Genomic DNA, 16,229 nt, shown 5'->3' on the forward strand with positions numbered 1-16,229 from the left:
CTCACACTTTCACACACAGATACATACACAATTGTATTCTTTTTGACTACTTACATTCTCTGCATGACCAAAAACTTTCCTATTATAGAGATGCTAACACATTCAAATGCTTAGAATCTGTTTATTTCCCCCCACAATTTTCTGCATTGCTTAATTTTCAATCACAGACTCTTCACAGACACAATCACAAACATTTCCTCATAATTTACTCACCCTCATGCCATCCAAAATGAGTATATCTTTCTTTCTTCTGCAGAATGCAAAAAATAAGATTTTTAGAAGAATATCTCAGCTCTGTAGGTTCATTCAGTAAATGTTGTCCAGAACTTTGAAGGTCCAAAAAGCACATAAAGGATGGATGGATAGATAGATAGAAAGAAAGAAAGAAGGAAAGAAAGAAAGAAAGAAAGAAACATAGTAGTTACGAAGGCCTTAGTGTGAACTTCACATACTCCCAGTATGAACAGGTTGTGCTACCGGTGTTCCCTTTTCTGACGTTGCTCCTTCGCAGACAAAAAAAACATTGGTGTGGATGGAACTTTCAAAAGTGTTTGGGAAAACCTCTTGAATAAGAGCTAAATTAATTATCAGTGATTCAATAGGGATCCATACATTTTTAAATACTCACCATCATACTGTTCCAAACCGATATGACTTCCTTTCTTCCGTGAAATAAAAAAGATGATGAATGCTAGCCTGTCATTATTTTCTTAAATGGGGCTGTATGTTCTTTTCAAAAATATTTCTCAACACAAATGTGGTAGCCTATTAAATAAAAAGCCTATTAATCAATCAACAATATTAAAAATAATCAACTTTAATAACAAAAAACAGATATTGGTAAACAGATCTGTGTGCTTTTGTTTCTTGCAAGGCATTTCTAGAGAGCTATCTGGTTGCTGGGCCCACACTGCAGTATGGGAGAGAGTGCTTGCAGGCCAGGCAGTGGACATTGGTCAGCGAGGCATCTGTCACCAGTCCTCTCCGTCATGGCACTGAGTTCCAGCTCAAATCATCTGACTTCAGCTTGGTGGTCACTAGCAAAGCTATCCCTCACCTCAAACTCAGCGAGGAATTTGTCCACCCCAAATCCCACAAGTTTGTACTGCAACTGCAGTCTGAGACCTCCGTCTGATGGATTACATTTTTCTTTGTCCATTTGGTTTTCTACACATGTAAATTTTGGACTAGTTCTAGTTTGTTTTAAATTCTTTTTCACTTTCTCACAATTTATAAATGGCATTTTACATACTGTATGTATTTTGATACAATATTTGTTATTGCCAAGAACAAAAAAAAAAAAACCTTGTATGTATTGCATTACCTAGTGCTGGCAGGTGTGATTGTGCATTTGTGCTATTTGTCTGTATGTTACACTGTGCAAAGAGCAAATACTAATTACATAATGTGTTTAGCAACAGACTGAGGCAAAATGGCTAGAGTTTTGTTTTTTTGCAGGTAGATGTTATTTAGCATATCTGCGCACACACGTATGTGTGTGTGTGTGTGTGTGTGTGTGTGAGAGAGAGAGAGAGAGAGAGAGAGAGATTTTTTTTGTGTACATTGACCACTACACAAAAAGAGCATGATTGATCACAAGATCAAGGTCGGAAACATCATTCATCACCATTGCCGTAATAGTCCAATCACAATGGACACTTATTGGAGCTGCTGTATGTGCTTTGCCAAACATACATGACCATTTTTAGTCCTCAGGATTATTAAAATTTTACCACCGTTATATACAGTATATTGGGTAAATATTTTCCAAAATAAATCAGCTTTTCCTTTGTCATGAATAAAGTGTGATTTGCCTTTCATCTCCTCCTTTGTGCTAAATTGTGATTTAGTAATTTTTTACATTTAATTTATTTTGTAGTGCGTTTGTGTGTGTGTGTGTGTGTGTGTGTGTGTGTGTCTGCGTGTGTGTGCGCATCATTGTGAAAGCAACAACACATGTTTATAAATCACAAGCACATTAATGCTGCCTAAAGATTTACATTTCCTTGCTTATTAAAGCACAAAAAAGAACAAACTGTCATGCCTTTTTTCTACTGCTCTGTACATTGTTTCTCAAAGGATAATATATGTTTTCTTTTGTATTGATAAGGGAAGATTGTGTTGTATTAGATTTTCCTACATTGTAAAACGTAATGCAAATTAAACTTGTTCAGTTTTAAGAGTTTGAAATGGCAGAATCACCTTTAAAGATGGAACAGAACAACAGAAGTGTCAGTGCTTTACTTCAGTGTGTCAGTGGAATAAAAAAAAACTTGGGAGGTCCTCACCAGAAATCAAATTAATTGGCCGATTTCTGTGTTTTGTTTGTTGGTGGAACAAAAAGTGGAATTGTTTGCTACCCAAACACTTGGGAATCTCAAATTCTTAATTGTAAAACACTGGATGTTGGAAGAAAAAAACAAAAAAATCAAGTGTAGTATAATGTTTTCAGCAAGAATATATTTAGTTGCGGATTCTTAGTAAATTTTAGGCTGGAATTTGTTGTCTTCTGATTCAGAGCCATCCCCCCATGTATCTGTATATATTATAAAAATTGAATATTTCATATGCCATACTATATGTATTTATTTAAGTTTTTAGTGTTTGTAGCTCACAGTTGCTTTGTTTACACCCTGGCATGTGGATATATGTTTATATAATGAAATAATTCTGGCTGATTTTCCTTATTACTGTAATAACTATAATTTCCTCTGTGGATATGAAAATATAAAATATTTTTGGCCAGTTGAATCCCCATGAAATGAATTGTGTAGATTTGTCTAAACTATTCATAATGAGGATTTATTTTGAGACAAATGACCAATGCTGCAGATTAATATTCTGATTTTGATCTGGCTGATTAATTGTGCAGCCTTAAACCTCTGAACCTGCTCATCAAAGTATGAATTTCATTGATTGGTCATCTATTTATTTTATTGAGAAATTGTAAAAAGTAAAAACCCATGCTATTTTTAGATGACTGTTTGGTCTTTGAACTAGAGCTAAGGTCAATCCTAAAGTTGAGCCATCTTTGTTATAAATAGCCAATACCAAATTCTTAAGCACACATTATCAGAAAGTGAACAGCAATGATATTCTTTGTGGTTTTCTGTTTTATTCTTTAACAAATTGGATATTCTCTATTTTTTTAAGGACCCATCACATGCATCATGTCTTGTCAAGTGAAATATATTGTATGATTAATATAGACATTTTCAGGAGTCTAAATCAATGTCTCCCATCTACTCTTTTTAACAGGTTTATATTGGGTGCTCATTGTTCACAGTGCATTTCAGAGTAAACCCCAAGCCACAAAGTCTCTATTCAAACTTATAAAACACTAGCAACAAATTACATGTTTGGTAAACTTTGGGACACTTTGTTCATTAGCATCTAACAGAATAGTTTGGAGTTTCCAGGCACCATGGGCACTCTGAGAAAAGCCTTAGTCAAAAGGTGGACAGTGACTAACTGGTCATTCAGAAGATCTCTACAGGACTAAGGTTTCTGAATGGGGATTAGACAGAATGCAATCTTAAGTAAAATGTTTATGACACTCCTGCCTGGAGTGAACTGACCTGCCTAGACAAAATCTATAGAACTTGAGACCTACAGAAACTCTGTGGAGAGACCTGAAGATTGGTGTTCACAGATGCTCCCCATCAAAGTTGACCTTTAATTAGATCTGCAAAGTGAACTCAGAAACTGTCTCAAACCAGTTTTGTGGTAGACTGGATTGGTGGTCATGATGTTGAACTAAGTTAGTCATTCTGCTGCTTTTTAAATGTTGACAAATAAGTAGTTAGGTTCTGTGACCTAAAGAGACTGGTTTGGCTGGGTAACTAAAATACATGCATTAAAAATAAGATGGAACGATCAATCCTGTTCAACCTCAATGGCCTATATACGTGGAAAAGGCCTCTGAGATCATAAGTCATTCTGCTGAAGAAGTACTTTGATTTGACCACGTACAATTACAATTTTCCCAACTTATTATCTCTACAAAATGTCATTCATTATAACTTGAACTTCTTATCTTCAATCTTTAAAAAACAAATCCAGATAAACTTTCAAAATCAGTAAAAATATTGATAAAGCAAATCTTGTCTAATATACTTGAACATAAAACCTGCCATATAGAAAACAAATTTTGATATGCAAAAAAAAAATATATATATATATATATGGTTTTATCATAAGAAATGTTTAATGTTTCTTGTGTGCTCTTTGCAAATACAGGCATGAAAATGGCCATTTCTGAATTTAAAAACGTATGTGCCAAAAATGATGTTCAGTTTCTAAGACTAAGTGACAGCATTTACCCCCTGGCTCATTTTACCCCACAGGGCTTCACATATTTCTTTTTAATTCTACTTTCCCCATCAAACCTGACATTATTCATTCATTAACAGGCACCCTTCAAAAAACACACTAAATGTTTCTGAAAAGTTTAGAGAGAAGACAAAAATATAAAACTGTTATTCATAATTACTAAGAATTAAGCTTTCAGCATAAGATATTTTTTCACTTTGTCCTTTAGGACTTCTCACAAGGATGGGCAGAAAGGCCTCTTGTGGCAGAAGTTGGTAAAACATACTGATTGTTAGCCAAAAAGCTATTTTTTTATTCTTTGCCCTTTTAGCAGACATTGGTTGTAAGAAAAGAAGTATGAACAATATTATGCAGAGAAAATATATATATATAAAAAATGCAAAGATTATGCAGAATTAAACTGCATATACATATATATTTAAGGGGAAATTTATTCCAGAAGTTTTTACCTTGTACATGAAGAAAAGAGCTTCATTAGTTATACAGAAAGCTTTCCTATATGCATTTTAAAAGTTTTCTAGTTGTGATTGAATGATTTCCTTCACAAAATTTATGTTCAAAGAGAAAGACATAATTTCAAGGACAAATAACAAAGTGCAATATTTAATTTGAATCCTTTTGCAATTTCCAGTTTAAGGCTGCTTTAAATCATACATAATTTTAACTCTTATAATTAGAATTTTTTTTATCTATCATTGTGTCATTAAGAATTGGACAAAACACTATAGTTTCCAATGATGTACAAAATGTAAAAAATTATTTTACGGTCAAGGTATTCAGACACAAAATAGCTCTCTCTTGACAGAAATAACTTTTTCTATTTGATTAAGGTTTTATCAATTTATGAATTAATCATCATCGTCGTCGTCGTCATCATCATCATCATCATCAGTCTCATCATCTTCATCATTATCATCATTGTCCTCGTCATCATCATCAATGTCACTGTCATCTTCATCATCAACATCATCATCATTGTCTTCATCATCGTCATCATCCTCAGTGTTGACTGTTCCAGAGAGCACATCTTCTATCCAGTTTTCCAACTCTTCTGGTGAAGGCAAATCTTCATCATCAGGTATATCCAGCCAGACACTGTCCGCCTGTTAAAGTCATCAAGAGTCAATGGAAATTATATAAGGATTATACCACATTTTTATTATTGGAAACATTTTGTACAGTAAGCTAATTTTTTCCCTATAATAATATGGTAACATGACAGTGAGACATAAGCCTGAGACTGAGACCTTTCACAATGAACTCACCCGATTATGTTTTACTCAGATCAAAGTGTACATTCAATTAAAAAAGTAAAGTATTGCACTTACATCTGTAACATTTACTATACCAATCTGTGGTCTGAAGAGATCGATCTTGAAAGTCTTCTCCCAGTAGGGAATGAGCTAAGGAAGAAAAGAGCATGACCAGGATATACATTAAGATTAGTTTAGAGGAAAGAAAAGGTTTACTATTATTTACTTATTTTTGGATAATTGACTTGATATAATGTATGTTAATGCATCTATCAAGACTTCTTTTATTCACCAATGGGAAGTTGTCTGGGTCGATCCACACAATGCTCAGGTCTGGATTGTGTGTGTTGTCTCTGGCCACTTCCTTTAAAATCTCCAGGAACTCGAAACCATCTGAAAACCACATTCAATTGTCAAGCCCATGGCTCATTAAGTTTATTTAATTTATGGTTTAACCAAACAAAACATGTAATAAAGAGCTGCATTTATTATGTATCAATCTTGTAAATCTTGGTATTCAAAATGTAAATACCAGGGTCCTCCTCTTCTGCAAAGGCTACAATGTGAATGTCATTCAAATCATCCTCCTGAAAATCAGAATATTTAAATGTTAATGAGCTGATTTAATTCAATAATCATAGAATTCAGTAAAAAGTTTCATTTAAAGGGATAAAGTTCTGTCATCATTGTGATAGGGCAGAGGGCGGGCCAGGTCGTGATTCTACACACCCAGCCCCTTAACAGGCTAATCAAGCCTACGAGAGGGATAAAGGCAGACTGTGGACGGAGGTGCGACAGAGAGAGAGAGAGAGAGAGAGAGAGAGAGCGAGAGCAGTTATGAGCAGATGTCTGTCATGTGTGTATTTGTGTCTTTTGGTTTAAGTTCTTAATTAAATATAATTTATATTGTCAAGCCGGTTCTCGCCTCCTCCTTTCCATTAGTCCCGTTCCACTGGTGCCAAAACCCGGGAAGGAGGAGGGATTTCTCATCGCTACCATCCACCCCAACGGAGTAGCCACCACCATCTGCTGGGGGACAGAGGAGCCTGGCCGCCTGGATGCAGAGGAATGGCCGCCGACCGCGAGGGGAGAAGGGGCTCCTAGCTGACCGCCTGAAGCGGGAGACCCGCTGCCAGGGGCGGGGGAGACCCCTTATGTTCCCCGAAAACACGACGCCTCCGATCTGCCCGGCAGATAGGGCGTAAGGCACGTTCTCCCACAGGGAAAGGGTGGGTGGGGGGATGTACGTCATGCTGGGTGCTCCCCGGCCTGAGAGAACGAGGGAGGAATGTGACAGGGTGGAGGGCGGTGCCGGGTCGGGTCGGGATTCTACACACCTGGCCCCTTAACAGGCTAATCAAGCCTCCGAGAGGGATATAGGCTGACTGCGGACAGTGGTGCGACAGAGAGAGAGAGAGAGCGTTTACAGGCAGCTGTCCGTCATATGTGTGTGTTTGTGTCTTTTGATTTAATTTCTTAATTGAATATTATTTATATTGTCAAGCCGGTTCTCGCTTCCTTTCCATAACTCCCGTCACAATCATTTACTCACCCTCACGTTGTTCCAAATGCAGATGACATTCTACCGGGCATCATGAACAGAGATGTTTGGCAGAATGTAAAGGACTAAAAGTCTAAGTCTTTTTTTCCATGCAATAAATATGAATGGTGACTGAAGCTGCACTCTGCCTAACATTTTTTTGCGTTCAGCAGAAGAAAGTCATACTGATTTAGAACAACATGATGTGTCTAAATGATTTGTAATTTTCTGGTGAACAATCCCTTTAAGAAACATGTCAAACATTGCTCACCCAGGTCTCAAACATGTCCTCTGCCCTGAGTTTCCTAAGAGTTGGTCTGTGGAGGTATTAAAATGGTCAGTGAAGGCTAATATCAGTGAGCATTATAAGGTGATTTATCTGTCTATTTGTCTTTCCAGAATGTTACTGGATTAACCTCCTTGCTTACCTCCTGTGCTCTGATATGAAGGCCACCAGCTCTTCCTCTGAATGGGGCTTGTCTGGAATGGTGACTGGTTCCTCCATGAAGGGCTCATAAAAGTCCACCTCATTCATCTTCAGAGTCAACTCTTTAGCAACCTAAACCCAAACAATAAAAATTATAGTGATAAAAACATGCAGCTTGTTAATTGCCACACACATTCTTCTTTCAAACTATGGTTTTCAAAAGATTTCATGGGCATGTGGAATTTTTTGACAAGTCACCAAAATAAAAACGCTGCCTTAAATTTGATAGCTAGCCTACTATGATAATTTTTCAACATACCTGAGCATTAAAGGAATAGTTCACATAAAAATGAAAATGTATACATTTTTAAGTCGCTTTTCACTGTCAATCTCCACTTTCACATTCTTCTTCTTTTGTTTTAGATGATTCGCATTCTTTGTGCAAATCACCACCTACTGGGCAGGAAGGAGAATTTAAAAGGACTTAAAATGTGACTTTTTCTCACCCACACCTATCATATCGCTTCTGAAGAAATGGATTTAACTATCAGTGTCTTATAGACTTATAGCTGTCTTTATGTGCATTTTGGAGCTTCAAATATTGGTACAGATTCACTTGCATTGTGAGGACCTACAGAGCTGAAATTTTCTTCTAAAAATCTTTGTGTTTAGCTGAAGAAATAAAGTCATGCACATGTGGGGAGGAACGAGGGTGAGTTAATGAGAGAATTTTCATTTTGTGTGAACTAGCCCTTTAAGTTACTGTATATATAGGCTATACAGTATATTGCATAGCCTAAATATAACTTCAAGGGATAGTTCAAGTTTTATGACAAGGAATTACTTTTACATATTCAGATTTATATCTATTCATACAATACTTTATTTTCACATTTTTGGATTAAAAAAAGATATTTATATTTACTGTGTATTCAGGATTTTAACAATATATATAGATTAGCATCTAGCATATATTTGGCATTACAACTATATTTTCAAATTTACATCTACATATTTACACATATAACAATATATTCAGTGATACATTTATGCAATCAGGATTATATAATTTGGATTTTTTATTACATATTCTGAATTATTGCTATGTTTTCAGGATTTATAACTTTGTATTCAGATTTACAACTATATTCAGAATCTATATAATAATTTCCTGCTTGGCCTAAAATATTATGTGTGTATGTATGTATTTATGTATGTGTGTATGTATGTATGTATGTATGTATGTATGTGTATAGCATGAAATAACAATACTCACTGATTTCTCAAAGGTTGCAAAAAATTTTATAAAAGGCTGAAACTGTTCAGCTGCTTCATTGAAAGCCAGAAAATCTGATGAAACCAGAGAGAAAATTAAGGGGTTATGACAGAATGCTTTTTATCTTTTCTTTCTTTCTTTCTTTCTTTCTTACTTTTCTTTTCAAATTCAAATGTTATTTTTTAATAAAAATGCAGCAGTGATTTCAAGTCAACCATTGCTGGAGGAATGCTAGCCTACCAGATTGGTCTACTGAAATAACTGACCTCTACACTTATAACAACTGTCGACAGCTTGAAAGAGTAGAGCAAAGCTCAAGAGAGCTCCTAAGGTTTCAAAACTTGAAAATAGAGACATTTAAAAACTACTTAAGGTTTCTAACATGGCATTTATTCAGATTCACCACTGCAGCTGAAGGACAGAATTGTCTCTTCACATCCGTAATGTTGAAAAGGTTTCAAATATCTCCTGTCTCTCTTAGTTTGCACATTGCACACACAAACTCACGTTCAGAGTCCTGACTCTTGAAGAAGCCAATAAGTTTGATGTGTTCTTCCATACGGTCAAAGGCTCGCAACTCCAGAGCATTATCAATGACCTCAACTGGATCGTCCAACAGCTGAAGTGTGAAAGAAAGAAAGAAAGAAAGAAAGAAAGAAAGAAAGAAAGAAAGAAAGAAAGAAAGAAAGAAAGGAGAAAATTAAATAGACATACAACAGGAAGGTACTTACACAAATAGATGTCTGTTTGGCAACGAGAGTCAGGATTTATGACAAAAACGTAATCTTTACATCCAGAAGGAACTCCACAAGAGTGTCTGCAGAGAGCAGTCCATCAAATTCAATCACACGATCCTCCTTAAAGACATAGACGCTGCCCTCCTCGTGCAAACCTTTCAATGAAACATGCATCATCATCATCAAGTTCTACATATCTCTCAAAATAAGAGTTACGTTTTAACTTGCATTCTAAAATTTGGAATTAGCTCAAACTTTTAAGGCCATATTCTGATTAGTGGAATAGGTTCTATTCATATCGACATCCCTTTTCCATCTCAATTGATGCTAAACATTTGTGTAAGTTTATCAACCAGTGAGAGAATTTTAAGATGTTTCTCCCTTACCTAGTTTCTTGGCAACCTTTGCATCCTTTTGGGAGTCAACCATTCCAAAGCCAATGTCCTTTTCCTCCAACACCTGAGCAGCTAACTGCAGACAAACAAATTATTGACTGATTAGTAGTGTAAAAGCATGTTTTTTTTTTATTAGTTTAGGTTAAAGTAAAATTTAATTAGCAACATTATGTATTTTCCAAGTAAAGTTAGTCCCAAACAGGTACTTTGATGTTTCTTTCACAGTTCAAATATTTTTTTTTGTATTAGATGGCAGTTTGCCCTCCAACGTGAGACAGAGACATCAGTCCTAATACAATTATAGGAGAGGCATGCTAAAGGAATTATTAGGAGTGAGATAACAGCTGTTTTTATACACCATGTTATATCTATGTGAATATCAAAGGCGTAATAGAAAAACATTGCTGCTGAGTCACATTGGCAGTATTGTCTAGATTGGGAACCTGGCATGAATTTAGCATAAATGAGAACACGCTTACGTAATCGTTTTAGACGCGCTCTCCTTCCATAAATACCCTCTGTGTTCTGGTTTCATTATGATGAAGTAGTTTAATGGGCTGAATTTTAAAACACTCCAGTCAGTCCCAAGACCATTTCCTAAGCTTAAATCTGCCATGTATCATGACAAATATTTAGAAGCTATCAGGTGTCCATGAAGTGCTTGATTAACATGCTGAATGATGAAATATGCTATCTTTTGTAATCCAGATACAGTTAATCAGTAGCTGAAAACAGAGAGCAATGTGAAGATGGACAAGTCAGTCAGCTGCAGTCTATGGCCTTCTAAACTTGGCTAATGTTTCCTCCATTATTGATGCTGCAAGCTATTGCAACATACAGCCTTGAAAATTGTATGATGCATGATGACCACGCATGATCATTCTAGACAGAAATCCACCTATATAACATTTCACAATACTTATTTAATAACCACTGCACAATCTACAGTCAACACCATGTTGCTTGCTCCAAATAACATTATCCTCTCTCATATGCATTCCGTCTGTTTCATAATACGCATTCTCTCTGGATTTCATTTTTTACCCTTACCTCTAGCACTAGTTCAGTCATTTGGAACTGTTTCTGCAGCTCTTTTTTGGTTGGTGGAGGAGCATGGTAGAACAGGCACAACATGTCATATTTCTTCAGGGCTTTGCGGTAGTTCTTGTCATCTATGTCCAGGACACGATCTTTTCCATCGTAACGTGGGAACTCAAGACCCTTCTCGGCAAAGGCAAGGGTTGCCAGTACTAGAGAGCCCAGTAGCAAGAGCCAGGTGGTTTGCATGATCTTTACTAGTTGCTAAGACCTTTCCAAATAGAAAAGAAAAAAGTTAAATCACACTCCTACCCGGTCATGGCTCCTTGGCTGCTTTAACATTCATGCACATCCACAAGGTTTTAGAGAGCCTTGGACTAGTAGAGGGACAGATAAGTTAAGTCCAAAAAAGAAAGAGTTAATTGAATTCATGGAAATAATTACAATGCCAACCTACAGGGCCTTCTTTTAACCTTCTTTCCAAGGGTTTGTGTACCCTTCCTCCAGAATTCAGCTCTCCTCAGGCAAACCCCAGTTTTTCTCTCTGCCTTCTTCTATCCTGACCAGAGACAAAGAGTGTGTGATAAATTGTGCTGGTAATAGGATGGGGGAGAGCAGGCTGGATACCTTACATAGCAGTGCTCCTCTTATCCTTTTTTAGGAGCCCAGTTGTTTAAGGGCTAAAAATACTTCTGTTTGGGCAGCAAGGGGACAAGAGTACTATGGAAGGCTGATTAGACCACAGCTTTTGTTGCTAAAAGGGGGAAAGAGTGATATAAAGATTTTCACTGAAACATAGGACAGATGTAAACAAGTGCAAATACACTCTTTCCAGTATATTCATATACATGTGTGTATGAGATACAGAAAGATTGCTTGTGGTTAGTGAAAAAGTCAATGCAAGTACTGTACTGTACTGTAACAGGACACTTGTGTACTTCTGGATGTGTGAGCTGTGTTTTTGGCTGGGTATCTAGTGTTTGTGCTCTTGTGTAGATGTGATAAAGTGATTTGTGAGGTGTGGGCAGTGAAACGTAATTTCCACAGGGATAGCTGGCCAAAAGTCTGCTTCATTTTGGAAAATCTATCAGACTTAACACTGCTTTGTGCTCGCACTTGGCGTTTGTTGTCGTACTGCTTATCCGTGTTTGTTTAATCACTCCAGCAGGGACCATTTGTTTGGAAATTGTATCTTTCCACTTTTACTCATTCTGTTTGGACTGTCTGATGGATCTCACTCATGTTTATCAATACTGTACCATCACTGGTACCATTAATTACCATGCATGACACAGTGTTATGTGTTGTCAACATTGCAGCTTCCTTGAGGGGGCGACCCACTCCATGTAAAATTAAACAGCTCTGATATGACTGGGTCATTTTCAACTTATTTCAAAAAAATGCTATTCATGTCTTTATGTGTAAAACTTTTAATTAGCAAAAACGTATTAGTGCACCTTTAATTAGGTTATATGTGCAGATAATATCAAATATAATTTTTTCTGTTTTGATTAATAGTAATTCTTGATGACAAATTCAAGCCCTCCAATACGTATTTCACATAATTAATTTGATTGCTTCTTCTGTACATCTACAGTATGTTAGGTATCTGCTGACATACAGTAAATACATGGATCAGTAAAACTTTAGCCAGCATGACTGATTGGTCTCATGATAAAGATTTTGCCTCAATAGAACAAGGTCTGGGTTCTTATCAACATTAATACTAAGTTTTAATTGAATAAACGAAGTTTGCATCTGTACACCAGCCATACAAAAAAAATTAGAGAGTGGGTTGTGAGAGACGAAACATTGGCAATTGCACCATTTCACGGATGCTTCACTTGACAGGGGAAGGATCACGGAAGATCCAGCGAGAACAGAAACTAATAGCTGAATGGATGAACATACTTAAGGTAGCAGATCATCACCAGTTCAATACTGACTGTTGTCTCACAATCTCAATCAGTTAACTCATTCCAACAATCAGGGGTGTGTCCAGATGGGGGGCATGGGGTGGGCCTGACCCCCAGAATTTGATTCGCCACACCAGGTGCCACCCCAAATTCAAAACTGTGATTTGTCATTTTAAAAGTCATTGGCAGGCCTTCAATAAACCAGGTACAACCTGGTATAAATAATCTTTAGTTATTAAATAACATATATAAATAACCTTTCTTTATTTATAGCTTAGTTTTTAGTTGATTTTATTAGTATAATATTAAAAGCAACAAAATATGTGTTTTTATGTTTTTACCTTTATTATTTTAACTTTTTTTTTGTTATTTTGCATGTGTGGACTTTTATTTTGAAGTTCTGTTCCTCTGAAGATTGGGAGAGTGAATGGAAGAGGAGAGTCCAGAGGGACTTCCAGTGTGGAAGCTGGAGGAGCTGAACTTTTTAGTCTGTACCTTGACTAAGTGCCTGCTCTAAATTTTGTATAATTTGATGCACATGCTGTGTGCATATTTATTTTACCTTGTAAAATATATATATACAGCCGTGGCCAAAAGTATTGGCAGTGACATACAAAGTTTGTTTTGCAAAGTTTGCTGCTTCAGTATTTGTAAATAATTTTTTCACGTGTTTCTATGGTATACCGGAAAACAATGAGCATTTCACAAGTTTTAAAGGCTTTTATTGGCAAAAACATTCAATATATGCAAAGAGTCAATATTTACAGTGTTGAATCTTGTTCTTCATAACCTCTGCAATTTGCTCTGGCATGCTGGATATTAGCTTCTGGGCCAAATCCTGTCTGATGCCGACCCATTCTTGCCTTATTAGTTTTCGGAGTTGATCACAATTTGTGGGCTTCTGCTTGTACACTCGCCTTTTGAGGATTGACCACAGGTTCTCTATGGGATTAAGATCCGGGGAGTTGCCTGGACACGGATCCAAAATTTCAATGTAATGATCACCGAGCCACTTCATTGTCACTCTTGCCTTGTGACATGGTGCTCCATCATGCTGGAAAATGCACAGATCATCACCAAATTGCTCCTGGATCGTTGGGTGAAGTTGCTCTTGCAGGATGCTTTGATACCGTTCTTTATTCATGGCAGTGTTTTTGGGAAAATGAAAAGCAACCCCACACATGGATGGTCTCAGGATGCTTCATTTTTGGCATGACACAGGACTCATGGTAGCGTTCACCTTTTCTTCTACGGACTATTGATTTTCCAGATGTCCCAAACAGTCGGAAGGGGGCTTCATCAGAGAAAATAACTTTGCACCAGTCTTCTGCTGTCCAATCCTTGTACTTCCTGCAGAATGTTTTTCTTGGAAAGAAGTGACTTCTTTGCTGCCCTTCTTGACACCAGTCCATTGTCCAAAAGTCTTTGCCTCACTGTGCGTGCAGATGCATTCACACAACCTGCTGCCAATATTGAGCAAGCTCTGCACTGGTGGTGACACGATTCCATAGCTGACTCCTCAGGAGGAGACGGTCATGGCGCTTGCTGGACACTCTGGGACGTCCTGAAGCCTTCTTCACTGCAGTTGAACCTCTCTCCTTGAAGTTCTTGAAGATCTGGTAAATGGTTCTTTCAGGTGCAATATTCTTTGCAGCAATTTCCTTGCATGTGAGGCCATTTTGATGCATAGTGATGATGGCTGCAAGTCTTTCTTTAGAGGTAACCATTGCTAACAAGAGTACAATGATTGGAAGCACTTCTTTCCTCCTTTTATAGAAATCAGTTTGCTCTTATAATCCAATCAGAATGATAGAGTGATTTCACCTGACTAGTACCCGTTCACACTTTCCAAGGTGCTACTGATATGATTAGTGAAATTATTTTAGCTGGTCATTTTGTGCAAGGGCAAAAAATACAGTGTAATTTTGTTTTTTGTGAAAAGTAAAATTTTTTGGCCAATGAATCTTTTTGCAATTATTTAAAATGCATCTGATAACTCTTCACAATAATCTAGAAACAATGTGAATCAACACCACAACAACTGAAGCAGAAAACCTTGCAAAACACAAAATTGATGTCACTGCCAATACTTTTGGCCACGGCTGTATTGTTTTTTCTTGCATTCATTCCTTAAATCAAATAAAAAATATATCCACATAGTATTTTCAGGATATTTTCTGACCGCCCACTCCCGTCCACATTTCATGGAATCACCATCCACTGCCGCCTTTGGAAATGTAATCCCACACCAAAAGAAATAACCTGCGGGAATGCACCTGTACGCGTCCTATCACCAGTGCTTGAAGTGAAGAAGCCAGTACTCTCTCCTATCCCAACTAGACAAAAACTGTAATGCTGTAAACTTCTACATTCTTTATTTTACCATCTTATTCTGGCCAAGAACCCTTCATTCATTCAGATAGGAAATGTCTGACTTTTTTCCAAAATGATGTTTTGGGGTGTGTATAACATCGATGTGTGCATCATAACTAGTTTTTAAACATGCTGGGATATCTTGTTTACTTAAAACTATCTGCCTCTAACAAAGTTTTTAAAAATCTTTATCATAACCATGTGTTGGAGTTACAATAAAACTAATACACCTATCAGTTTTTTTAATTAGCAGAAAGTTTAATCTTCATAGAGCCTGTTTTTATTTCCTTTCATAATGTAATGCATTCCATCTTATTTCATTGTATGTCTCTTAAGAATAGATGACAAATAAAATCTACCCCGTAGATTATCCATAAACGATCTCTCTCTCCCGCACGATCCTCTGCAGTCGACCTTTATCCCTCTCGGAGGCTTAATTAGCCTAATACGGGACCGGGTGTGTAGGATCATGACCCGGCCCCGCCCTCTGCCCTGCCACATTCATATATTATTATTATTAATAAAATCAGAAATGTTGAGTTACAATTCATGCCACCCTTGAATGAGTCTGTGCCCCACATAGGCCACCCCAGTCAAAAAAGTCTGGACACGTCACTGCCAACAATATTTTTTACTTTCACAAAATAAAAGTAAATCAATACCAATGCAACCGCTTGACACAGTAAGAAAATAATCAGACTTTACAGCTATCAAAATATTAAACTCAATAAAACAAACTGCACAGTGTGCCTTCACTATTATATTATGCTCATCAAGCCCAATTTTCTTATTGCCAGTGTCCATAACGTTTACAATCCAAGCAAAATAAAAGTAAAAATAAAAAACTTTATGCCATGTAAAAATGTAAAGGCAATCACTCAAACTTCAGTAAGTTTCTTGAGTATTTAATTTCTACACATATCTTTACTGGATCTGTAAATT

The 16,229-nt window shown here is 36.8% G+C and overlaps 2 protein-coding genes across 3 annotated transcripts in view; one reads left to right on the forward strand and one right to left on the reverse strand.

Annotated features, from left to right (window-relative positions):
* Positions 1-2,575, forward strand: part of LOC127654640 (vang-like protein 1) — a 57,400-nt gene extending 54,825 nt beyond the window's left edge. The window contains exon 9 of the mRNA XM_052141869.1: positions 875-2,575. Coding sequence (XP_051997829.1) covers positions 875-1,135 — 261 coding nt within the window. The 3' untranslated portion in view covers positions 1,136-2,575. The remainder of the gene's footprint in view (positions 1-874) is intronic.
* Positions 2,576-4,745: 2,170 nt separating this feature from the next.
* Positions 4,746-11,621, reverse strand: casq2 (calsequestrin 2). 2 transcript variants are annotated; one of them, XM_052143225.1, is made up of 12 exons: positions 11,456-11,621; positions 11,011-11,269; positions 9,952-10,036; positions 9,620-9,720; positions 9,336-9,447; positions 8,829-8,902; positions 7,554-7,684; positions 7,397-7,442; positions 6,118-6,172; positions 5,878-5,978; positions 5,661-5,735; positions 4,746-5,435 (listed from the first exon to the last, which is right to left on the reverse strand). In XM_052143225.1, the coding sequence occupies exons 2-12, from the start codon at positions 11,245-11,247 to the stop codon at positions 5,181-5,183; spliced, it is 1,272 nt and encodes a 423-aa protein (XP_051999185.1). In that variant the 5' UTR covers positions 11,248-11,269; positions 11,456-11,621; the 3' UTR covers positions 4,746-5,180. The 2 variants fall into 2 exon arrangements, with proteins under 2 accessions (XP_051999185.1, XP_051999186.1); XM_052143226.1 differs by having other exon boundaries at positions 11,452-11,618.
* Between the last annotated feature and the right edge of the window lie 4,608 nt (positions 11,622-16,229).

Source organism: Xyrauchen texanus, chromosome 14, assembly GCF_025860055.1.
Source record: "Xyrauchen texanus isolate HMW12.3.18 chromosome 14, RBS_HiC_50CHRs, whole genome shotgun sequence".
In the NCBI taxonomy this organism is placed as follows: domain Eukaryota; kingdom Metazoa; phylum Chordata; class Actinopteri; order Cypriniformes; family Catostomidae; genus Xyrauchen; species Xyrauchen texanus.